At 40.8% G+C, this 23,939-nt stretch overlaps 10 protein-coding genes across 10 annotated transcripts; 3 read left to right on the top strand and 7 right to left on the bottom strand. All coding sequences in view use genetic code 12, as the record gives it.

Annotated features, from left to right (window-relative positions):
• Positions 1–47: 47 nt before the first annotated feature.
• KGF57_002294 (3-hydroxyanthranilate 3,4-dioxygenase) lies at positions 48–557 on the bottom strand (the record flags this gene model as incomplete). Its single annotated transcript, XM_051751592.1, has 1 exon — positions 48–557. One exon carries the CDS (start codon positions 555–557, stop codon positions 48–50), a length of 510 nt encoding a protein of 169 aa, XP_051609203.1.
• Positions 558–730: 173 nt separating this feature from the next.
• Positions 731–3,176, top strand: KGF57_002293 (GTS1; the record flags this gene model as incomplete). Its single annotated transcript, XM_051751591.1, has 2 exons — positions 731–1,557; positions 1,814–3,176. 2 exons carry the CDS (start codon positions 731–733, stop codon positions 3,174–3,176), a joined length of 2,190 nt encoding a protein of 729 aa, XP_051609202.1.
• Positions 3,177–3,241: 65 nt separating this feature from the next.
• On the bottom strand, positions 3,242–5,356 carry KGF57_002292 (GMC family oxidoreductase; the record flags this gene model as incomplete). The annotated part of the gene is made up of 1 exon (XM_051751590.1): positions 3,242–5,356. The coding sequence occupies one exon, from the start codon at positions 5,354–5,356 to the stop codon at positions 3,242–3,244; it is 2,115 nt and encodes a 704-aa protein (XP_051609201.1).
• Positions 5,357–5,670: 314 nt separating this feature from the next.
• KGF57_002291 (uncharacterized protein) lies at positions 5,671–7,785 on the bottom strand (the record flags this gene model as incomplete). Its single annotated transcript, XM_051751589.1, has 1 exon — positions 5,671–7,785. The coding sequence occupies one exon, from the start codon at positions 7,783–7,785 to the stop codon at positions 5,671–5,673; it is 2,115 nt and encodes a 704-aa protein (XP_051609200.1).
• A 1,087-nt stretch (positions 7,786–8,872) lies between these two features.
• On the bottom strand, positions 8,873–9,481 carry KGF57_002290 (uncharacterized protein; the record flags this gene model as incomplete). Its single annotated transcript, XM_051751588.1, has 1 exon — positions 8,873–9,481. The coding sequence occupies one exon, from the start codon at positions 9,479–9,481 to the stop codon at positions 8,873–8,875; it is 609 nt and encodes a 202-aa protein (XP_051609199.1).
• A 247-nt stretch (positions 9,482–9,728) lies between these two features.
• Positions 9,729–10,202, bottom strand: KGF57_002289 (guanine nucleotide exchange factor; the record flags this gene model as incomplete). Its single annotated transcript, XM_051751587.1, has 1 exon — positions 9,729–10,202. The coding sequence occupies one exon, from the start codon at positions 10,200–10,202 to the stop codon at positions 9,729–9,731; it is 474 nt and encodes a 157-aa protein (XP_051609198.1).
• A 1,457-nt stretch (positions 10,203–11,659) lies between these two features.
• On the top strand, positions 11,660–13,624 carry KGF57_002288 (uncharacterized protein; the record flags this gene model as incomplete). The annotated part of the gene is made up of 1 exon (XM_051751586.1): positions 11,660–13,624. The coding sequence occupies one exon, from the start codon at positions 11,660–11,662 to the stop codon at positions 13,622–13,624; it is 1,965 nt and encodes a 654-aa protein (XP_051609197.1).
• A 991-nt stretch (positions 13,625–14,615) lies between these two features.
• On the top strand, positions 14,616–17,366 carry MNL1 (Mnl1p; the record flags this gene model as incomplete). The annotated part of the gene is made up of 1 exon (XM_051751584.1): positions 14,616–17,366. One exon carries the CDS (start codon positions 14,616–14,618, stop codon positions 17,364–17,366), a length of 2,751 nt encoding a protein of 916 aa, XP_051609196.1.
• Positions 17,367–17,711: 345 nt separating this feature from the next.
• ACE2 (DNA-binding transcription factor) lies at positions 17,712–20,396 on the bottom strand (the record flags this gene model as incomplete). The annotated part of the gene is made up of 1 exon (XM_051751583.1): positions 17,712–20,396. The coding sequence occupies one exon, from the start codon at positions 20,394–20,396 to the stop codon at positions 17,712–17,714; it is 2,685 nt and encodes an 894-aa protein (XP_051609195.1).
• Positions 20,397–21,309: 913 nt separating this feature from the next.
• KGD2 (alpha-ketoglutarate dehydrogenase) lies at positions 21,310–22,668 on the bottom strand (the record flags this gene model as incomplete). The annotated part of the gene is made up of 1 exon (XM_051751582.1): positions 21,310–22,668. The coding sequence occupies one exon, from the start codon at positions 22,666–22,668 to the stop codon at positions 21,310–21,312; it is 1,359 nt and encodes a 452-aa protein (XP_051609194.1).
• Between the last annotated feature and the right edge of the window lie 1,271 nt (positions 22,669–23,939).

The following is a 23,939-nucleotide window of genomic DNA, read 5'->3' as shown; positions in this document are numbered from 1 at the left end:
TATAAATTCGATTTAGATACTTTGTGGTACTGCGAACCAAAACAAAACTACCTTTTAGAGGAGTTCACCTGCCCGCATTTCTTGCAGGTTTTGTTGTCCAAGTTTGAATCAAATTCGACTATTGCGTCCTTAATCTGCGTCCCTAAATCAGTTAAATGAAAATCCTTGTGATAGATAATTTCTTCACAGTTACTGCAGTACCACCTGATGGCATCATTAACTCCCTCTGGCCGATCTTGCTCGACTACGATTCCAATGGTATTTTCATAGCGGCACGGGTTGTGAGGTACGTTTGGTGGTAACAAAAAGGAGTCCCCTTCGTTAATAATAATGTCCTTAAACTCACCTTCGTCAACAACCTTCAAGCACATGGCACCTTTGTATTGATGAAAGTATTCTGGGGTTTGATTAATGTGATAATCACTTCTTTCGTTTGGACCACCAACAATCATCACGGTAAAACCACCTCTGTGTAAACAGAAATTGTTAACCGGTGGCTTCAACTTGTCCTCGTTCTCTTTTACCCACTTGTGAATGTTGATTGGAGGCGGTAACATTGTATTATGACTTGTATGATACCCTCTCTTGCCTTTTCCGTGCGGTTGGAAAATTTCGAAATGCGCAAAAAAAAAAAAAAAAAAGACAAGAGTCAGCTGAGCATGGAACCAGACTCCGAGATAATTTTTTTTTCATAGGCTGGGCTTTTCTTGAGTGATATCTATATCTATATATGGATCTAATCCGAGATTACTCATCGGAATCAGATAGCGGAGAAGAAGAGCTGGAAGAGAAGAAGTCTCGGGAGATAATCACGGAAGCACAATCCCCACCCGCACCACCTCCACTACAAATATTCCTGCAGCAGTATCAAAACATGCACTCGGGGTCAAAAGTATCAGTCTTGTTCACATCAATACCATGGAACCCATCAATAACAACATTAGCCCGACTTGAGAAAGCAGTAAACTATTCTATATCACAACTACCCTCGTTGTCGAATAATTATCGGTTCGTGGTACCAAACAAGGACCCCTTCCGACTTGAAAAACATCATATAACAATATGTCCCGCATTGCATATGAAAGAAGCAGTGGAATTGCAGTTCATCGATTGCGTACGAGAGAAATTGGTAAAGAGCAAACCACTGTCGACACTACTATCAAACAGTAGAGGAAAATCTTCACCACTTTCAAAGATCATTCATTCAAAAACGTCAATATGTCTACGACTAGAGGACACTATTACCATTGGTAAAAGCCCGCTCAAAGACTCTCTATTCTGCATGCTAAAGATCAAGCAAACACCGGAAACATTGCAATACCTTTCTAGTTTGCAAGAGAGCTGCACTACAGCAGCAGACCGTGTCGGGGCTCAATTACAATTTCCTGAGTTATTGAAAGATCCTTTGCATGTGTCAATTGCAACTGGGTACGTCACTAGAAAGAGCTTGTCGGACCAGGAGGTGAAGGAAATCAATCATCTGCTCAGTTCCATCAACGTCGGTCAATTTACCAAAGACATTGATGTGGCTGTTGACGAAATGACGATACGAAACATGTATGAGATGACATCAACCTCTATCCCTCTTGTGTAGAAGTAAATCTATGTGTAAAAGATTAGCGAATATTACGTTGTATGAAATGTGGATGGTATTTTGCGATTTTCTCTCCCCCCCTTTTTGACAATTTCCCGAACGAGCCAGACTCGATTCCACTTTATTTTATTTTAATTTTTTTTTTTTTTCTTTTCTCAAACAACATAGCAAGTGAACTACCCTTCTCTATTATCAGTCCCCTGTAGCTCCGATCCTGAGAATGTCCAAGAGTCACCAAAAGGCTATAGAAAGGCAGTTACTAGATATTGTCAACAGCAGAGGTAACGACAATCGGTGCGGTGAGTGTGGCGCAGAGTACCCAACATGGGCGTCGTATAATTTGGGAATGTTTCTTTGTGGAAGATGTGCTTCCGCTCACAGACGTATTCTTGGCCCACCAAATTATAACATCTCAAAAGTTAAATCTTTAACTTTGGATAGGTGGTCCGACCAGCAAGTGGATAAATTAAGAAGAGTGGGGAATGCTCGAGCCAAGAAAAGATGGAATCCCAAGAGAATTCCTTTCCCGTTTGATGGTGATGACGATGTAACCGCTGTTGAACAATATATTAGAGACAAATATATATTGGGCAAATTCCGTGACGACGATGTGGACCCATCAGAGTTTGATGACGATAGGATGAGCAAATATAGCAGCAACGATGATAGTCACTCTCGTCACTCAGCTAGGCTGAGATCAAATAGCACCAGGAGTATACAACAATTACCCAAGTTGACACACCGGAAATTGACAACTTATGAGTATAGTCAATACCAGTTACAACAAAACCAAATGCGCAGTTTTGGATATCAAGATAGAGATGCCGCATTAGAGAGTTTGTTACTAGCCAATGGTGACGTTGAGTTGGCCATAGACATATATAAACAAGATGCAAAAGTGAATCCTGGAAAGGAAGAAATTGCTCCTGGCTTACCAACTAGACCGCGACCAACTACAGCGCAAGCTCAATCAACGACGTCATCAGGACCTGTTTCATCTAATTCAGATTGGTGGAGTAACCCTGGATCTAATGTTGGATCTGCAACCGTATCAACCATGCCAACGGGAGCACAACCTGTAACCCCTCAGATTTACCAATATACCGATCCGGTTACAGGTCTAGTGTCTTACGTGGATTCTAATGGACAAGAGTACTTGGACCCAAACAATCCTCAGCATCAACAGCAATTGATGAATATGACAAACCCGCAGTTGGTTGCACAGCAAACTAACAAGCAGAATATCATGTCCTTGTACAACCAGCCCACAACAGCGTCTCCTCAATCGCAAGGTGGCCAACAACAGCAGCTGTACTTTCCCCAGCAAAATGGGTTAGCACAAGCGGCACAAACGGGGTTGAATCAGCCGGGTTTTGGATATATCCAACAACCGCAACCGCAACTGCAACAACAGACACAACCGCAAGCTACCGGTTTTGGCCAAGTTCCACAACCTCAATTCACCGGATTCGGACAACAACAGCCTCAAGTTACTGGGCTTGCACAACCTCCTCAGACCCAATTTACGGGATATGGACAACCACAACAATCTGGGTTTTATAACCAGCAAGGGTTTCGTTGAACTGGTTACAAAGAATAGTGTAGTAACTGAGAGCATTTTTATTAAAGTTAACTTACTTTACAAAACTATAACTTACTCTTTGTCTTTAAGTCCTTGCACAACTCAAGCCCAACGTGTCTCGCTAAACCCATGGTAGTCACCATTGGATTGACTCCAGAAGCAGTTGGCATACAACTAGCGTCAGCTATGTAGATGTTTGAAGCTTCATACAATCTACCCCGTGTATCACATGCACCGTATTTTGGGCCCTTTCCCGACATTCTGCAACTGGACATTTGATGAGCCGAACCATACGTCATACTAAAAGCATCTAGGGGCGATTTTTCAACAATTTTTCTCCACTTGACGTAGTCCTTGTCTGTGATTGATCTGCTACTTTTGGACACTTTTGATTCAAAGAAAGGGATCGATGCCTGTGGACTCAAAATTCTCTCTGCACCTTCAATGTACAAAATGTCCGCTGTGACAAGAAGTGCTTGCAAAAGAACATTTCTGTCGAATTTGTTCACTTCGTAGTCAATATACAACGCTTCTGGTTTCTGCGGATCGCCGGTAACCGAGCCAGTTGAAGTATCGCGAGCAATGATCACCATGCCACACAATTGATTGTACCGTAACAAATCTCTTCTGATTTGAGTGCTATCTTTCCATGGCAAGTAAGGAGCTTGAACAAAGGGGGCGTTTAAAACAGTTTCAATTTTAGCTCCATGTGCTTTGCCATCCAAATCATCCACTTGGGTGCACACAGCGGTCATGATTGAGTTTTTATGGTGATCTGCTTGAACACTGCGACCAAAATCACCAAACAAGACAATTGCTGGATGCAACTTCAAATTCTTACCAATATGCTTGTTTTTGAAGCCAGAGTTTTGCAAAACGACAGGGGTGTTCAATGATCCACCCGAGACAACAAACTTCTTGGGGCCAGTGATTTTGAATTTTCTTCCAGTTACTTCATCTTGGCACAAAACACCTGTGGCAACGCCTTTCTTGTGCAAAATCTGGAGCACTCTAACCTGGTCCATAAATTTAGAGCCATTTGCAGCAGCTGCACGGAACCAGTTAACCGAGGAACCTTGCTTAATACCATGCTTGCACCCCAAGTAACAAAATCCACAAGAGTGGCACGGGTGACCACCCGAATTTTGATTGATTTCTTTTACAGAATAGTCCAAAGCGTTACCGCCATCCATTAGCACCTGATTGGCATAGGAATGCCTGATCCCTTTTGTTGATACACCCATTTGTTTCCAAACGTAATCCAAACATTTGTCGTATGAGTCAGTTGCAGCAAAGTCCAAACCATAATCGTCATACCATTCTTTCCTGACCTTGAATGGGGTTTTAAAACTAGCAGACCAATTGACAGTGGTACCTCCTCCAAAGTTAGATCCAGCTAAGACTGAGATTTGCAGGTTTGTTGACGTCAAGATTCCTCTGTTTTGATAAAGAGAGTCTAGACCCTCCATGTCATTGAAGTTGAACTCGGAACGAGCAAAGTACTTGCCCTTTTCCAATACTAAGCTTTTGTAACCGTCGTTGGCCAAAGTATGTGCAACAACTCCAGCACCAGCACCAGACCCGATAATCACAACATCAATATCTGTCAAATGTAACTCCGCACCATCAAATTCCGGTTTTGGTAGCATATCATATCTAAATGGATCAGCCTTGAATCCTTCATATGCCTCTTCACGTAACTCCTTACCTGGGTATCGAATAGCTTTGTAGTGTAGCTCATCTCCCAAAATTACCATTGTGTTAAGCGTCAATGTTACCACCGTCTTAAACAACACCCTCTTTGCAGATATTGGCGAGTCTCTGAAAGATTTTAACAACTGCTCACGCTGCTCCAAAGTCATATCTCTAACCAAGGTCCAGGAGTTTGTCAAAAGTGGGGCAAATGTTCTCGAATCCAAGATATTCATCAAGCTGATAAACTTTCCCGTACCTAGTGTAGTAGCGGCGTTTATCGAAGCCAAGAGACGCTCCTTGAAGGCAGGGATCTGTGAGGGTCTATTGAAGGTCTCAGCATACTCACGAATTTCATCACTAGTTAGAGCATCACCAACAGCTTCCCTGATAAGCTCAATTGGCGCATCATGAATAACACCGTCTGAAAGTGCAGCAAAAACCTCAACGTGTCTTGGCTCTGCAAGTGGCGCTGACGTAGAGGACATCACTGTATTGAACTTAAACAACGTCCATCTTAATTGAAGTTTGGAATCGAACCTGTCTTATATTTAATCCTCCAGGTTTTGTGGAGATAAAATTCTTAGTCTCTCCAATTTGATGTTTACCCCATGTGATAGATGGACTCCTTCGTAAATTACCTTTTTTGATCGCTCCTTTCCCTCTATCCTCCCCCTCCCCCCACCGGATTTAAGATGATAGCGAGCACCACCCTAGGGAACATTTTGTCAAGTTATCTCCGCACAATATATTAAAAAAGAAAAAAAGTATACTGATACAACTACTATTCACAAAACCTGCCTTACAACTTGGCCTTCACCTTCAAGTCTTTACACAAACCAAGAGCAACGTGTCTTGCTATGGCCATTGTAGAAATCATAGGGTTAGCTCCGGAAGCTGTTGGCATGCAACTAGCATCAGCTATGTAAATGTTTGACGCCTCAAAAAGTTTCCCTTTGGTGTCACACGCACCATATTTTGGACCCTTACCAGACATTCTGCAACTTGCCATTTGATGGGCTGAACCATATGGCGTTCCATAACTATCAAATGGTATTTTCGCAACTTTTTCTCTCCATTCGACATAGTCCTTGTCGGTTATACTTCTCTTGTCCTTTGGAATCTTTGACTCAAAAATTGGGACCCATGACTGTGGACTCAAAATTCTTTGTGCGCCCTCGATGTACAAGATATCGGATGTGATTAAGAATGCTTGCAAAAGTGCGTTTCTGTCGAATTTGCTGACAGTGTAGTCAACGTACAAAGCTTCTGGTCTCTTTGGGTCAGCATGTACGGAACCTGTTGAAGTATCACGAGTAATCAACAACATTGCACACATGTGATTATAACGCAACAAATCTCTTCTCATTTCATCACTTCCTCTCCATGGCAAAAGGGCAGCTTGAATAAACGGAGTGTTCAAAATAGTTTCAATTTTTGCACCATGTGCTTTGCCATCCAAATCATCAACTTGTGTGCAAACAGAAGTCATGATTGATTTATCAAAATGATCGGCATCAATCTCTGGACCAAAGTCACCAAACACGGTAGTAACCGGATGCAAAGCCAAATTCTTACCAATATGCTTGTTTTTGAAGCCAGAGTTTTGCAAAACGACAGGGGTGTTCAATGATCCACCCGAGACAACAAACTTCTTGGGGCCAGTGATTTTGAATTTTCTTCCAGTTACTTCATCTTGGCACAAAACGCCAGTTGCTACGCCTTTCTTGTGCAAAATCTGGAGCACTCTAACCTGGTCCATAAATTTAGAGCCATTTGCAGCAGCTGCACGGAACCAGTTCACAGAAGAACCTTGCTTAATACCATGCTTGCATCCCTTGTAACAAGATCCACAAGCGTGGCATGGGTGGCCCCCTGAGTTTTGCTCAATTGCTTTACTAGCGTAACCCAACTTTTGTCCACCTTTAATAAGAACGTCATTGGCTAAAGAGTGCTTGATTCCTTCGGTTGACGCACCCATCTGTTTCCAAACATATTCTTGGCACTTATCGTATGAGTCAGTTGCAGCAAAGTCCAAACCATAATCGTCATACCATTCTTTCCTGACCTTGAATGGGGTTTTCAAACAAGCCGACCAATTGACAGTGGTACCTCCTCCAAAGTTAGATCCAGCCAAAACAAAGATTTCTTGACTTGTTGACGTAAGCAATCCTCCACCTTGGTAAAGGTTTGCGAGACCATCCTTATCTTTAAAAGTGTACTCTGAAGGAGCAAAGTATTTTCCTTTTTCTAAAACCAAGCTTTTATAGCCATCATTGGCCAAAGTATGTGCAACAACTCCAGCACCAGCACCAGATCCAATAATCACAACATCAATATCTGTCAAATACAACTCCGCACCATCAAATTCTGGCTTTGGCAACATATCATATCTAAATGGATCAGCCTTGAATCCTTCATAAGGTTTCTCTTTAGGATCTGCATCAGGGTAGTGGATAGCCTTGTTGTGTAAATCGGAGGCCACTAATGCCAACGTGTTTAAAGTTAATGCGTGAACCATTCTAAATAACCTTCTCTTTGCTGGCAATGGTGAGTCACGCCAAGATGCAATCAACAGCTCACGTTCTTTCAAAGTCATATCCTTAACTAAAGTCATTGAGTTAGTCAAGGTTGGTGCAAGAATTCTTGAGTCCAATACTGTCATTAAGACAATGAATAAACGTGATGCATCTGTAGTGTTCTTATTAATGGCATCTAACACCCTCTCCTTAAACTCAGGGATTTGTGATGGTCTGTTGAATGTTCTGGCATATTCTTCAACTTCCTCTTGTGTCAAAGAGTCACCAACAACTTCTTTGATCAACGCTGGAGAAGTATCATGAATGATACCATCAGAAAGAGCAGAAAAAATTTCCACATGCTTGGGTTCTGCAACTTCAGGTAAAAACGAAGCCATGATGAAAAGGGACAGGTAGCTAGTAGTTTTTAAATTTGAATAGTGTTTTGGTTAAAGTTGTCAAAAGTATTGGGCTCTATTGAGATGGTGTAAGTGAAATGTGGGGTAGAATAACTAGAACGCTTTTAGAACTTTACAAAAGTAAAATTGAAAGAATTTGATGGATTTTATATGTATTATACATATATACATATATACATATACATTCACAAAACACTGACGCAAACAAAAATTTTTTTTTTTTTGTAATATCCGCTTTTCCTATACTATTGTTGTTTTTGCCCCTCGTTTCCCCACCCCACAAAAATAAATTTTTTTTCTTTCGTTTCCGCATATACCCCATCCATTGAGGTCAAATAATATCTCAAGTTATTATCTATATTGTGCTACTGTTCTGCTTCTTAGTTGAAAAAAAGAGAAGACTACTACCATGCTGCCTCAGGGAATAGCAATTGACCTTTCAGAAACTTTTCAAACTGCTTCGATAGTTCATGTGAATTTGCGTACTTCAGCCTTTCTGTCACATGCGAGAAAGTGATAGAGAGATCTTAAAGTTTTATGACGTCGGAGTTAGGAACGAAAGTTTTCAGACTATAAGATTTCATATTCCTCAAACGAAGAATGCACATCCGTTAATCATTCGACTATCAACATATGTATATGTTCCACAAAGAAGAGACTAAGTCCAATCAAATCTTCACAAGCCAAATCGGGGTTTGCCTACATTGCACGTGCATTAAATGTTGGGCCAACACAAAACCGAATACATTTGACCCTGAATCGTATGACATTCCTGTGCACAGCACAGCAATCTTTGTGAAAACTCATACAACTATATAAGCATTTGGTTTATTATATGTTGACAGATTCATATGAGTTTACTTAAAGAAACGTAGCACAAGCAGTTAATTTTGTGCTCTGCTTTGTTAATGTGAATTTCGCCACGTTTTAATCAACTGATTGTGACTCCGAACTACTTAGTAAATTGATAAGAGATCAACGCTCTCCAATGAATTAAGCTGAGACTTGTCTTCCTTTTGTATGCTCAACAAGAGCTCCTAACCATTTAAGTCCGTCATCTTGCATATCATGTCGGATTTAATGCATACTCTTCCAAGTCTACTGGAATACCCATCTCTTTTCTGAGCTCTGACTGTTTGATTCCGGATTGTTCAGATAGCCAAGAGAGCATTATCTCAATCAGGTCTGCGAAGAATTCAATACCTGCTTGCAATTTTTCAATCTCTTTATGCCGTTGGAGGTGATTGTTCTGTTCCATTAGTTGATTAATTTCAGCTTGTATAGATCCTAACTCTCGAAGCTGGCTTACCCTCTCGGGAACTGCCTCAACACTCCGTTCTACCTGCAATGCTTGCATTTCCTGTTTCAACTGCTCACGCTGTTTCTTTTTACTCTCCAAATCATGCTTCAAACGTTTGGCTCTGTCTATTTTGGTCTTCTTGTCAGTGTAAATGAACGACCAATACAAATTGGTTGTTCCACTTTTCTCTTGCTGGATCAACCCATCGTCAACCAAATTTGATACCAACTCCTTCACTTGCATGCCCGGGATTTTGCAAGCCTTGCTCGCTTTTTGTTCGATTTCCTTCAAGGTGTAGAAATCATGTGTAGATTGGAACCAAGAACACAAAAGCTTTAGCTTCTCTTCATGTGATACAGTCTTTTTAGGTGCCATTGCTATGAGGTGTGGGTCTTGTTCAAGTGTGTTGCAAATATCTGGCTACCAAAATGTTCACCGCACAGAGACTTGCACCATCAGAATAGAAAATTATGAGTTCTCGAAAAGTGAACGTGAAATCAACATCTAATGAGAAATATCATACTTTTAGAACGGCGTGAGTATATCCCTATTCATCTATACACAAGCCCTATTTCAATCAATGTCTCCCCCCTCCCCCCGCCCCATGTATATCTCAATTGTTTTATTTAACATCGTACACAACACTATCCTGGCCCAAAAAGTATTTGAGGTTTCGGTGATCCTTCTCGCCACCAGTAATTATTCCAGCAAATCCCAACGGCCCACGATCACATTCACTACAGATCAACAATCGTTCCACATCGATCCTTTCTTGTTCTCCTTCTTGACTATTTGTACCCACGATAATTGGCTCTGGTAGTATCTCTGATGGTTTGCTAACACCAATGTTATCAAAATCCCATACATCATCAATACGATAGAACTCTGTTGTGGAGGAACTTAATTTTGGATCTGATGTAGGTGATTCAATGGCAACACAAGCTGGTGCATTCTCGATAACATTTAATTGTGTGGACAGCGAATAAGGGATAATGCCTGCACGGCAGTTGGCAAAAGGACAACGGAGACGTATTGGCGATTTTGTAGCAACTGCTTGTTTCAAGTCGACGACTTCGTTTCTAGTCTTGACGGGCATATTGGTTGTTTGGATAACCACGCAAGATCATGATTTCCCTGTGGAACTTTATTTTTCTCTGTTCTATCTTTTTACACAAAGAAGGATGCTTTTCGCACCAGTTTGTGGAATCAGAAGATTATACTCTGGTCAACTCACTACAGAAGATGACGACAGCTTCTGAAGGTTTGTTGTGAACCACAACTGGCTAAAAGCTCATTTCCTGCGCCAAGTTGTTGCTTGATCTCAAGCACCCCAGATGATGGTGCGATATTGCATGCCAATTCTTCAAAACTTGGTCAGGCCACTTTCGAACATGATTGTAGATGTCTGTGCTTTTTCTACGTGAAATAACTACATCAGACAACGAATCACTCAAAATAAAGGTCATGAAAAGATTATGTACTTGCCAGATATCTTTAGAACCACGTGTGGTCAGTTACTCGCTGTGGAATACGCTACTTCGTTCAGATGTAGTTGATTCCTGATTTTGAGAGCTGAACTATTAAAGTGTATGAAACACATAGAATACCACTACAGTTGACTCTATCCATGAATGAATAGCTCAGTCAATTCATAGAATAAGCTTAGATATCCTTCAATGTAATTTTGATCATCTCTCACCAGCGGTTCTACAATTAAAAAGTAAGGATGTTACATGACATATTTCAACATATATTAAGAACAACTCACTCACCAAAAGGTGCGAGATTGAACCAGAGTCCATATGATGAAAACATCGGATACCACGAGAAAGTGTGCAAGCCTCTGGATAAACAAAACTTCACTTGACACAGTTAGAACAATCTCACAGCTTGCCAAACTATGCAGAAATCACGTACATGGACAACTTGCTTAAACGCTCTTCTACGGATCAAGGCGTTGACGAATCACCGCACTTGTTTGCCAGTGTTTTTCAACTTCGGTGTCCCTAAGTTGTTAACAACTATATCAATGCAATACTCACAGTCTCAACTTGTAAATTAACCAAGACTCACTCATGGTATGAGGGCATTCAATTGACCAATTCCCAAAACAAGAAGGCTACGAAATTGTTGACAGCCTCCTCTTCGCATTGTGTCTCTAGACCCATTTGGTAAGTTGTGGCAAATTCGCAACGCACATACGATGAATATGCACACTTTAGTAGTATATTTCAAGGTAATTTACAAGAAGAAAAGAAGTAAATTATGTGTGAAAATGGCGCATTTTTTACAACCATACTAAAGCGCTACCACACCACTCTTTTTATCCCTGTTACTGTGGATGCAATTAGCAAGCTTTCCCAAAATGGAACAAAGGTAAACAAAAGATAAATCAAAGAAAGAATCAAACGAATTTTCAAACAAGAACTTGAAAAAAGCAAAGGATAGTGAAGCGAGTCTCGTGAAGTCTACTGGGCACAAAGTCTTTGTTTTTGAAAACCTCACGTCGATTTGTTCATTAGCTTCATCTGATACTCCTCTACCCCCCTCACAATGTCAAGACTAAATAAAAACTGGAACAGTTTGTACTCCTACAATCAAGGAATCGTCTATCTACATTTGAGAAACAATGATTTATTGCAGTTACAATTTGAATTGAATGGACTGTTTACCGAGGCAAACAATTTGCAGAATAACCAACAGGTGACAGCATTACCTTCACCACCAGAGAACTCCACCTTGTTCATCCTAAATGATGAGTTGTATGGGCTTAAGAATAGCGCATCAAGTCTAGAAAGAGACGTTTGTGGAGATGGAAGCTTTGATATCGTGAAATACGACAGTGGCACCTGGAACGATAACATTGAGTTAAACTTTGACAAGGTGGCTGACTCATCATTTTACCAATATTCAACCGTATTGACAAACAGTGACACTTCAGACTTAGTCTACATATATGGTGGCTTATGTGCAAACACCAATGAAGCAACTAGTAGATTGTTGTCGGTGAATATAACCTCCGGACAGGTCAATAATATCACCACTTCTACCAAACCACAACCATTCTACGGCGCTTCGAATATCCTTGCTCCAAATCCCCAATCGCAGTTGATTATTGGCGGAGAGCTGAATGATGGGTGGTTAAATATGTATCAGCTAGCGACGTGGGACTTTAATTCTGGATGGTCGTTTAAGAATGTTGGTGACGCGAATAACGATACCGTCAACTCGAGGACCTTTCCATTGACACTTCCATTGTTCAAGCCAATTGCAAATTCTGAGAACTTTTCCAACAATTTTTACATTGATGAGATGTTGATGATTGGTGGTGAATTCGATGGCGAGGAGAGTGCACCGAGGTATGCCAAGTTACAAATGAATAGTAATGACTGGACATGGAATACGACACAGCCAGATAACTTCAACCTAGACGAATTGTTAGGCGCTGCAACATTATTCTCGACATTGGTAGTTATCAATTCAACCACTGATTTAAAGGATAAACGTATGGTGAGTCAAGGGTACCAAATCAATCTATATGATGTCAACACATTTGAACCGGTGGAAAATGTCAAGGAGAATACCAAGCCGCTTGACACTACAAGCCATACCAACTCATCTACAAAGTCTAGCACTACAGAAAAGATCGTTTTAGGAACGGTCCTACCGATATTTTTTGTGTCCTTGATAACAGGAATAATTATCTTTATTTACAAACGCAAGAAATCGAAATCGCAACTGGTCAATGCTGACTACAATGATTTTGACTACAAATTTGACTACGTTGACCCCCCAGCTTCATTTACCCACAGCAATCACCATCTAACTCTGTTGTTTCTACATGACAATGATTCGAACTCGACATTGAGTGGTGCTGCGTCAATCGACTCGTGGATTAAAAAGAGGCAAGACTTTGACAGAAGTCGATTAAGGAATAGTTACCTTGCTTCTAATGAGACATTGCAAACAGTTGATGACGAAGTGAGTGATACCAGTGACCATCACCAAGAAGAACAGATGTCAGAAGTCGGAAGTATACGACCTAGCTTGGATCCAAACAATCCTGTCATGCACAAGTCGGTGCGAAAATTGCGAAAATCATTCAGCTTTTCACAAACTCCTCCGGTTAGCCCAGTAGTTAATAATGAAAAAGTCAAACTCAAAAGTTTGCGATTGACAAAGACTGAACATTTGACTGGCGACGAGTTGATCGGAGCTGAGGTGAAAGGTGGCTATGGTCCCAAGGAAGCGCAGCAGCCACTAAACGAGTGTGGCTCCGATGTAATTTCAATTGATGATAAGATGGATGTCCAAGTTTTGGTTAGTAGCAAACGAAAATCAATATTAAAGGTTATGAATCCAGATGCCGATAATGAAATGGATAGCGAGGATCCTTTCAACGACGGGTCGATGTTGCATCACGAAGAAGAAGCCCATTTGAATCGAGCAGGCCTGGAGCACAAGACCGAGGAACACACAGGCCTTAGACAACGGGTTCCATCAGGATCTAAAGAATAGAGACACCACTTGCGATTTGAGGTTGGTGCACATTGTTTAAATCAATTCTCTGTGAAAAGGCTCTACTAGTATCTTTTCGTGCCTGTCAGTTTGACCTTAGAGAGTTATTGATTATGTAATTTGTATGGTGTTATAACTTATGCTTTTCATTTGATTCCATTTCCTTTCTTGAAAGAGCTAATCCTTCGAGTAGTTGAGATCACCACAGAGGTAGGAAAAGGATGGCACAGTTGTTAGACATTTATGTCGGATGCTTAGCCTAGCCCCGTCCAAAAACTAGTCATGTACCAATCCGTACTGCATATAATCTCAGCACATCTATAAATAAACCACCGGCTAGTGTGGAAGCAACTAGGACATGCGATTACGGCAATAGGGCAAGGAATGCGGTCATCGGTGCTTTTACATGGACAAGACCAGCTGCGGCAATGGTGTTCGGATTTAGGGTATGGCACCACAGTCTCTTTCAACTTGCATATCCCAAGCCTTCTTGCACTGACAAGAAATAAAATTTCGTTTTTGAACGTCAAAAAGGGTATTCCGGATGTAGCTTAGTGTTGTATGTACTGTGGAGATAGCAGGTTTAACTACTCAACAGAGAGACAGTGTAATCTACAAGAGCAAGTTGATCTGTCAGTATTTAACTGGGAATATATATATATATGTGTGTGTGTGTATGTTATGGTCTAGTGATTCAAAGGTCTAACTATAGTCATAATAAAAATTATAAATTTTATTTTTTTTCCTCTTCTTCAAGAGGGAAGGTTCAAAGAAAATACGAAGGACACATATACACACACTTTGTATATACAGACATTGGTCCACTTATAAAAGATTTAACAAAGGCTCACTTCATTGGTGTAGCTGACAAAGATTCATACTAGTATTCCTGTTGCATTTCTTGAATCAGTCCGTCACCAGGGCTTAAATAACGTGAAGTATTCGAACGGTCCAAACCTCCATCAGTTACGGCTTGACTTTACTCCCCGCTATGGATTTAAATCAGGAGATTGACCAGTTGGCTTCTGAGTTTTATGGTGACTTTTCCACTAAGCTGAATGCTGGCATAAGTCAAAAGAGTGGGTTTGCTGATGACTTTGTCATAACTCCTGACTCTGGTAATCGAGGTCAAGCATCTGTCCTGCAAACCCAAAAGAAAGATGACTATGTACAACTACACTCTCAATATTCCAAGCCTGTAAATGCCAATGGATTCGAACAAGATATTTTAGGTGACGCAACGTTTACAGAGTTTCAGCTAAATGATATAAATTTTGAGTTCCTTTTGAAATCGCAACAGCATCCACAACAACAGCAACAACAGGACCAACGCCTACCACAGATACAGGAGACCCTACTATCAAACAACAACCCTGACTCACAGCAGTTCAATGCTCATCATGAATCATCCTTTTCGCGGCAGATGAATCAACCACTACACTACCAACTACAACATCAAAAACATGACCAATTCAGCACGAATAGAGATTCAAAAAATGTCACAGGAGGCTTGTCTGGAACATTTGCCCAACAGGGAGATAACATGGTAGTTGATGACTCTCCGCCATTCACTATTGAGCTGGACCTTTATTTCGACCAAGGTCTTGACAATAACTCTATAATCACAAGCAACAACTTGCAAAACCATAATGACAACAGGTCGTCCATTATCAGTCACAGTAACAATGTCGGGTTTCAAAACAATCATTTAAAGAGTCCTATGCAATCCAATGAACTTACAGGCAGCCCCTTTGACGACACATCAAGAGTTTCGTCTGTTCAAAACATACAACATATGGGTCATGGCAACTTTGACAAAGCTAACAATATTAATCGACGCAGTGTTGTTGACAGCGAGAGTCAACAGTTTATGGGAAGATTGCGAAATGGATCCATAGACTCGTATTATGCTGCCAACGTAATCAACCAGCACCTACATCCGCAACTGCAGTTTCTGCAGTTTCAAGCACAACAACAGCACCAGTTCCAGTCTCAACACCAAGGTGGTGCTCAAAATAACTCAGCATCGTTTCAGGAGATGTCGCCTATTACAACAACCACATCCAACACGCATTCCGTCAATTCACTACACTCAACGCAACCATCATTTTTTTCAGCCCAACAGTTTTTCACGAGAAATTCACTAGATCAACAACCGCTGTCATTGACCCGCCCCTCGCTGGATTTCATCGGTCGCCCATCTTTGGACAGCCAACAATCACAACAACAGCAACAACGGAACGCAAGATATTCCAGCTTCACCAATTCCATTTCCAACATGATTCCATTTATGGGTGATCGAAATCAGTCGCAAAGGTCACCTCCAGGCACATCTACGCAACCTGTGATGAGTAATGGGAACATACCCAATCAGCCTAGACACTTGATCCGATCGATATTCAAATCCAACTCTGCTTTGAACTCAAGTCAGAATCAAATCGCTGATAGTACTGCTGACAAGATGGATAATAACGATGATGTGAATATGGATGAAATGCCAAACCAATTTTTGACTACATCAGCAGATAATACAAACCTTACCTTGGGTTCAGAGTCTGAAACACAAGTTGAGCCTCCAAAGAAACAAAAGGGCTCTAAGCGAAGTTTGTTTACAAGATTTAAGTCTTCTAAGCAGGATGACGTTGACGAATCACCAAAGGTTGGTGACAAGGAACCTTTGTTACAAGAGAGTGAGAGTTTGGACGCAGTGCATCCTGGTTCTGGACAGGCATCTAGTGGCACTCCCTCATTTATGACCGGAGGACCAGTCAATTTAGAAAACACCACTTCGGAGTCTTCTCAAAACGCAGCTGAACCGGATTATGCTGCTTTGTTTGAAAATGTTGGGAAGAGAAAGCCAATTGGCTCGAATTATAGAAAGCCTAAACGTGAAAAAACCAAGGAGGATCAGACTCAGTCACAACAACCAAACACCACTGGCAATCCTGCACCGACACCCTCGCTATTTTTTGGAAAGAGTACTCAGCGAGCAAGAGGGGCCAGCAGTACCAATTCTCTCGCTGATAACTCGAGTGCTACCAACATAAGTGTCAATTCATCCAATGCGTCATCATCTCATGTTGGCCAGAACATGTCTTTGAATGAAAGCGACGAACAAGCAGTTACATCTGAAATCCAACCACAACCGCAAGCACAACAGCCTCTTACATCCACGTCATCCTTGGCAACTGCATCGAAACGTTTATTAGGAGGAGCCAAAATCATGCTGAAGGGAAACAAAAGGTCATCTTCAAAGATTTCGAAAAAGGAGAGAGAAACCGAGAAAGAGATGGATGCTATCGTGCTTGATGAAGAACCGATAATTGCAACACTAGACACCCCAGTAGCAACAATGATTTCCAAGGGGGTTGAAGTTGAAGTTGATTTAGCTTCGTTGGACTTACCTTCCAACACCAAGATTTTCCCCACGGCGATTATCAATTCCAAGAATCGTACACGCGGTCGAAAAGAAAACAAAGAGGCCGATTTGAATGATGAAACAAAGATTTTCCTTTGCAATTATTGTTCGAGAAGATTTAAACGACATGAACATTTGAAGAGGCATTTCCGATCATTGCACACTTTTGAAAAACCGTATGATTGTCCAAAGTGTAATAAAAAGTTTAGTCGGTCAGATAATCTTCAGCAGCATTTGAAGGTTCATAATGGTGAAGGGGGTGGAACTGGTGCTAAGGAAGTTGAGGCGGAGGCAAATGAGATTACTAGAGATGACATGGAATGAAGGTTGGTGGTATGTACGGGAAAGCTTATTTAACCTGTTTATGTAATAATGAAAATGATACTTTTTATGGTTCAGAGAATTGTAAAAGACAGGAAAAGTCCATCTCTACAAACTGGTATCAAAGTGATATACGGAAAGCAAATTGAATTGAAGCAGATATAAATATTAAACAAAAGTGTAACTGAAAGCAAAATGAAGTACAAAGGGTGAAATAACCATGAAAGACCAAAGTCCCCGTTGCAAACAAAGAAAAGGCAAAGACCACCATCAATAACACGAACACACCAGTCGTGCATTCTCTCCATCTCTCTCTCTCTCTCTCTCTCTCTCTCTCTCTCTGTCAGCCTACTTCCTAGCCATATTCTTCTCATTAATGATATCAGCAAATAACCTCCTCGACACCCGATCATCACTTAGATCAGCAACGTCGATATGGCCACCATTGCCACCAACGCGTCTCTTAACTGACGGTTTATTGACCATGCCATTCACACCACCAACACAGATATTCCTCTCCTGATGTTTCTTCATTGCATCTTCCCTTGTAAAATCCTTCCCACATGGACACTTGTACATTTTCGACTGACCATGACCTTTTAAATGACGGTTCAAGTCGTGTTGGCGCACGAACCGCTTACCGCAAAATTCACAACCGAATGGCCTGTCACTTAGATGCGTTTGAACGTGTGATCGGACATTGTACCTGCGTGTGAAAACTTTGCCACAGTTTTTGTATGTGCAGATAAAGTTTTTGTCCTTGTTGGGTCCGACCCAATAATTGTCGATTTCGCCAGGTGGTAACAATGTGGTTTTCTTGATGCGGTTACGTGGTGACGTGTCCTTGAGTTGTTTCTTGAGGGGGATTTTCAGGTTGGGACTGATGAGTGGGCTCCATTCTAAATGTGGCGGTGGCGGTGGCTGTTGGTGTTGATGTTGCGTGTGTTGAGTTGAATTTTGGAGTTGATGGAGGAGGTTATGGGTGTTGGATTTGACTGGAGTGGATAGGTAGGTGGTGTTGCGCAAGGGGGTTATTTGGGTGATGGTTGCGTTGGGATCTGGACTTGCAGTGTCTTGTTGTGGTACTACTGATGGTGACTGTGATGGGATTATTTTAGTTGTTAATTTATCGGGAGATGTGTAGTATCTTATTGGTGATGAATTTATGGTTGAGAATGGCGATGAATTTAAGTAGTTGGCGCTCTTGTTGTTGCTAATGGCTTTGTAGGGGGATGAATTGGTGGCATGTTGTCGAGAACTTCCTTTACTCACAAGAAATTGACTTGACGGATTGTATCGCTGAGTCAACTGATGCAAATGCTGTTGTCGAAACTCAATCTTATCAAGAGTAGACTTCTGCTGTGTCTCGCCATCATCATCTTCTTCTTGGATATGGTGCAATGGGGAGGATTGAAATGCGTCCGAAAGTTGTTGCTGCTGTTGTTGATCTCGATTGTAGTACATTGGGGTATAGAAATTAACATTGGAACCTTTTAGACTAGGATGCAATGGCGAAACATCTTGTTGTTGTTGTTGTTGTTGCTTATGCAAAAACAGTCCAGGTGTCCTGCCAGGGGATGGCGATTGTGGTTCTGGAGATGATTGCCAATTGGGAGAGTCGTGTGAATTGGAAAGTGTGGGTGGTGAAGGTGGTGGTAAAAAGGTGTTGAAAAGAAAGTTGTTGGCAAATTCATTGCTGCCTCCTTGTGGCTCTACTAATGGCTCTGTTGAGCATGACAGTTGTGGCTTTGAACTCATTGTAGCTTGCGTCATTGCTGGTGACGCCAATTGCTCTTGCTTTTGTTGGAAAGAAGGGGCATCTTTACCAGTTGCTCTTGCTAAATAACCGGGTTCTTGTACCGGTAGAGGAACATATTGCATTTCAGAAGCCATTTGCTCTTCATCGGTGTTCTTCAATAAGTTTGCCTCTCCTAGCAATGGTTCGAAATCGTCAACATATTCGAATGGTAGTTTCGGTTGCAAAATAGCATCGCTCATTAAACTATTTTTCAGTTGTTGTTGTTGTTGTTGTTGTGTAAATTGCAATGATTGTAAATATTTCGCAGAATATGAATTCACAATTCTATTTGTTTCACCTTCACGATACTCGTACCTGTTTGATCTGCTTTGTAGAGGTGAAGGGGACATCTCTTCTTGGGGTTTACTATTCTTGAACCGCGGTGCTGCCGGTGGTGGGAACTTGTAAGACTTGGGACTTTGATTAGTTACAACGTAATCATTCTGCTTTACAGTTTGTGGTTGAGTAACGCTAATTTGATTGTGATTTTGACTATGCGGCTGTGAACTAGTTGGCGTTGAAATTTGCTTAATTGGAGACAGTTGTGCCAATCTGTTGGCAGTGAAATTGTTTTCTTCACCCTCATCGTTGCCATACTTGTCTACTAAGAATGTCGGTTCCTTTTCGAAATTGAGATTTAATATATCTTGGCTTGGTGTGTCTTTCTTAACTGGTTTATTAACCTTCTGTGATTTAGCTTGATTAGACTCCTTCACCGCCGATTCTCTTTCCTGATTCTGAGCTGAATTATCTAATGTGCCTGCATTCAACAAGTCATTTGGGTTGATGTTTCTCCAGTCAATGGACTTCCCAAACAATTGGTGATTAGGCTTGTAAAAATCATTAGGTTGCAAAGTTCCACCAATGGACCAATCTCGAGTATGGTCAATGAATCCAAAAATCGCCGTTCCACTCATTTGTCTACTGTGTGTCTTTGACTTGTGCCTTGTATGTTGACTGTATGAGGCTGCGGGGAAGCCTCCATTATTGGCCATGGCAAACCCACTTGGCACATCTAGATCCTGTAGTCCAGTGAGTGTTTCATTGATTAAGTAGTCGAGGTCCTCAGTTCTGTTGTGGTTGCTGTTGTTGACTTGGGGTGCATTGGTGGTGGTATTTTTGTTGCTAGCATTGAGATCCAGTGGTAACCAGAATTGGTCAAAGTTGTCGACGTTGAGTTGGAGGTCCAGTTTCAAAGTCTCCCCTTCGTCTCCAAAATTGATATATTTCTCCATTATTGATTGATATTGGGTAGAGACTGATGGTGTGAGATAATTGACCTCTTGAGGAAACCAACAAATGAAAGCTTTCAGATAGTTGGTGGTTTGATAGTTTTTATAAATAGCAAGTACAATTGATCCTCTCCTATTTTTCTATGAGCAGGTACGTGATGGTAATAATCGAATTGTGTCAATAAAGTGGGCAAGATTGGATACAAATGAAATACTCTCTCTCGAAGAAGTAAAACCGTATAAATAAACTTGATATTCTTTCTCCTATGCTGTATTTTCTTCTTCTTCTCCTTTTTTTTGCCAACTTGTGGGTTGCATTCGTATCGCAGAGTGTCCAAATGCAGAATACTGAAAGGAAGAGTTATATACCTTGAATACTTTTTTTTATTGCTGCCTTCTGTTGTTTTTTTTTGATGCTCTGATATGTCTTCTAAATAGAGCAAAATTGATGCAAAAATGGACTTGAGGTGTACAATCGCAATCAACTTACCTAATTAGGGTGGAAGGTAAACATTGAGGACAATTTTGTGTCAACATTTTTGCAGTTAAGTTATTTTCTTTTCTCTTAATTTTTTTTTTTTTTTTCTCTCTGTTGTATTACTTTGTGGTGTATCATATAAACGCTATATAAATGTTGCGAATCACTTGATAGTTTTGTAAAGGTGATGCTGATTATGGGGAGCAAAAGAGTTGCCATTGTGGCACATTTGTGAGGCGCTCACTTACACTTTTCTCTGCAGCTTACGAGAGTTTGCGGGTGTGGCACGTGGCTGATGTCATAAATCGATTTCAAAATGGTTAATCTCTTGCCCTTCTGTCTTCTACTGCATTACATCATTATCTTATTATATGTGCTTTCTTTTATTTATTTTTTTTTCAGATATGTATTTATACGCCTACACTACCACCATTTCAATTATTCTAAAAGTAACATCTTTCTTGGATCTTCAATTAATTCCTTAATTGTCTTCAAGAAGGTAACGGCTTCTCTACCATCCAAAACTCTATGATCATAAGTCAAGGCCAAGTACATCATTGGTCTCGACACAATTTGCCCATTAACAGTCACTGGTCTTTGTTTGACACCATGCAATCCCAAAACGGCGGTTTGTGGCATATTGATGATTGGAGTACCATACAATGATCCAAATACACCTCCGTTGGAAATGGTGAATGTACCACCAACCATATCTTCCAAGGCCAACTTACCATCTCTGGCCTTCTTACCCAAGTTGGCAATTTCTTGCTCAATGCCCAAAATCGATCTAGATTCGGCATTACGAACAATTGGCGTAACCAAACCCTTGGGTGTAGCAACGGCAATTGAAATATCGGTATAGTCTCTGAATACCAAAGTATCGTTGTTTTCAATAGATGCGTTAACTGCAGGGATGTCCTTAGCAGCCAAACAAGCAGCCTTGGAAAAGGCACCCATGAAACCCAACTTGATTCCAGTCTTTTCCAAAAACTCATCCTTGTACAATTTTCTCATTTCCATTAGATTGGACATGTCGACTTCATTGAAGGTGGTCAATGAAGCAGCAGTGTTTTGAGATTCCTTTAAACGCTCAGCAATTCTCAATCTCATTCTGTTCATCTTTACTTTCTCTTCATTTCTGGAAAAGTTGGTAAAAGTTGGAGCGTCAGCAGAAGCAGAGCTCTTTTCTTGTTTCTTTGGTGCTGATTCCTTCTTTGGTGGTGGAGCTGGTTTCGACTCCTTCTTTGGCTCCTCCTTTTTAGGTTCTTCAGGTTGTTTAGTTTCTTGTTCCTCCTTCTTTTGCTCAGTTTCTTCTTTACCGGATGACGAGGATTCCTCCTTCTTAGCACCACCTTCTGGAGCGTCACCTTCTTCGATTTCAGCAATCTCTTGTCCAACTTCAACAGTAGCTTCAACATCAACTAAAAACTTGGTAATGGTACCACTGACTGGTGCATTAACCTCAACATCAATCTTGTCAGTTTCGATAGTGGCAATAGTTTCATCCAAGTTTACAAAATCTCCAACTTCTTTATTGAAAGCAGCCAAAGTACCCTCAGTGATGGACTCAGCCATATCTGGAACCTTGACTTTGGTGGATGCATATCTAACAGACCCCAAACTTAAACTAGTAAACTTGCTGTTGAAAGCGGATTGAGGTTTAGCAAGTGGTTGTTGAGTATGAAGACATCTGGATGCTTGAGCACTGGAGAATTTCAAACTGGCGGTGGCAACATTTGACTTGAGAGCTCTTTGAGCGGTTCTTTTCAAACTTGAATTAACTCCTCTTGACAACATGATCTGAAAAACGGGAGGAAGGTTTAGCAAGGGTTCAGTAAAACAAATAAATAGAATGAAAAAAAAAAAATAGTCTATGAATATGTGGAAAGACTGGTCCTTAGTATATTTCTTGCTTGAGAAGACGTGGAGAAAAAATTTAAAATTTTTGTTGTTGCTAAAGAGAAAGTTGATGATTGATGATGATTGGAGATGAAATTATGTTTTTTTCATTGGACTCTCTCTCTCTCTCGGTTGTCACTGAGAAAAAAAAAAAACTCCGGGAATCAGAGAGAGTCATTTAACGGAGTGAGCGAAAGAGTTAGAGAGAGAGAGAGAGAGAAAACAATAATAATTTTGTAACTGATAATATGCAGATGTGAAGTGATCACACGCAGAGGGAAAGAGAACAGACTGATGTGATATGTCTGATTAGTAATGAAGCTTACTACTCAACATTACAGTTTCAATGTGAATCATCGATACTGTGTCAACGTCAAAATGGTGCGTGGCTCATCCCGGCGCATGAAGGAATCGTGTCTCATACATTTTTTTTTGTTTTCAGGCATTTATTTTTTTTTTTTTTCGCTCCGAGACTTCTCGGATATTGAAGTATGGATGACCCGGGTGACACAGGAGAAAAAGAATTGTCAAAGACTCTGAGAATGTGTCCAAAAAAAAAATGGTTGCAAAATGAGTAAACTTGAAAGAAAGGGAGCTACATCCTCAGTGGAGAGGTCACATGATGCAGTTCAATGTGCTTGAGTGGCTGACCCATGATGGAGTCTTTGTTTGGACTAGTGCAAATCTCACGCGAATTTCACTGCGTATTTTGCTGCTAATTTGCTGGTTCTTTGAATTTCGACGTTTGATTAATTTTTTATCAGAATTTTGTCATAGATGGAAGAATTCTTTTCTTGACCAATGATGCATTGGTGCCTCGTTAAACCTAATCGGAGAGCAATTATGGAAAAAGTGTATGTAAAAAGTCCTCTCTGTATGATATGTATGAAGTTGAGGTTAATTGGGCATATACCTTAAAAAAAAATAATAAAGGTTCTTCGAAACTCCTCTACTTTTGCAAAGATGGTTTATTTACACTGCATTCAGGTATAGCTTGCAAGTGCAATACTTTGTCTAAGATATATCCGTCTTTGCCATTTTTACGTAGTGGAAATGAAGAGTAGATGGATATTGGAAGGAGAAGTGAGGGATTTTGGTTTCAGTTACCCATGATAGTTGGATTGAGATTTTCTTTTATCAGGGTGTATTCTGAAGAAGGTTCACATGCA

This window comes from Candida theae, assembly GCF_024610275.1.
Source record: "Candida theae strain CBS 12239 chromosome Unknown scaffold7, whole genome shotgun sequence".
NCBI lineage: Eukaryota > Fungi > Ascomycota > Pichiomycetes > Serinales > Debaryomycetaceae > Lodderomyces > Lodderomyces theae.
This window is presented reverse-complemented; position numbering and strand designations above follow the sequence as displayed.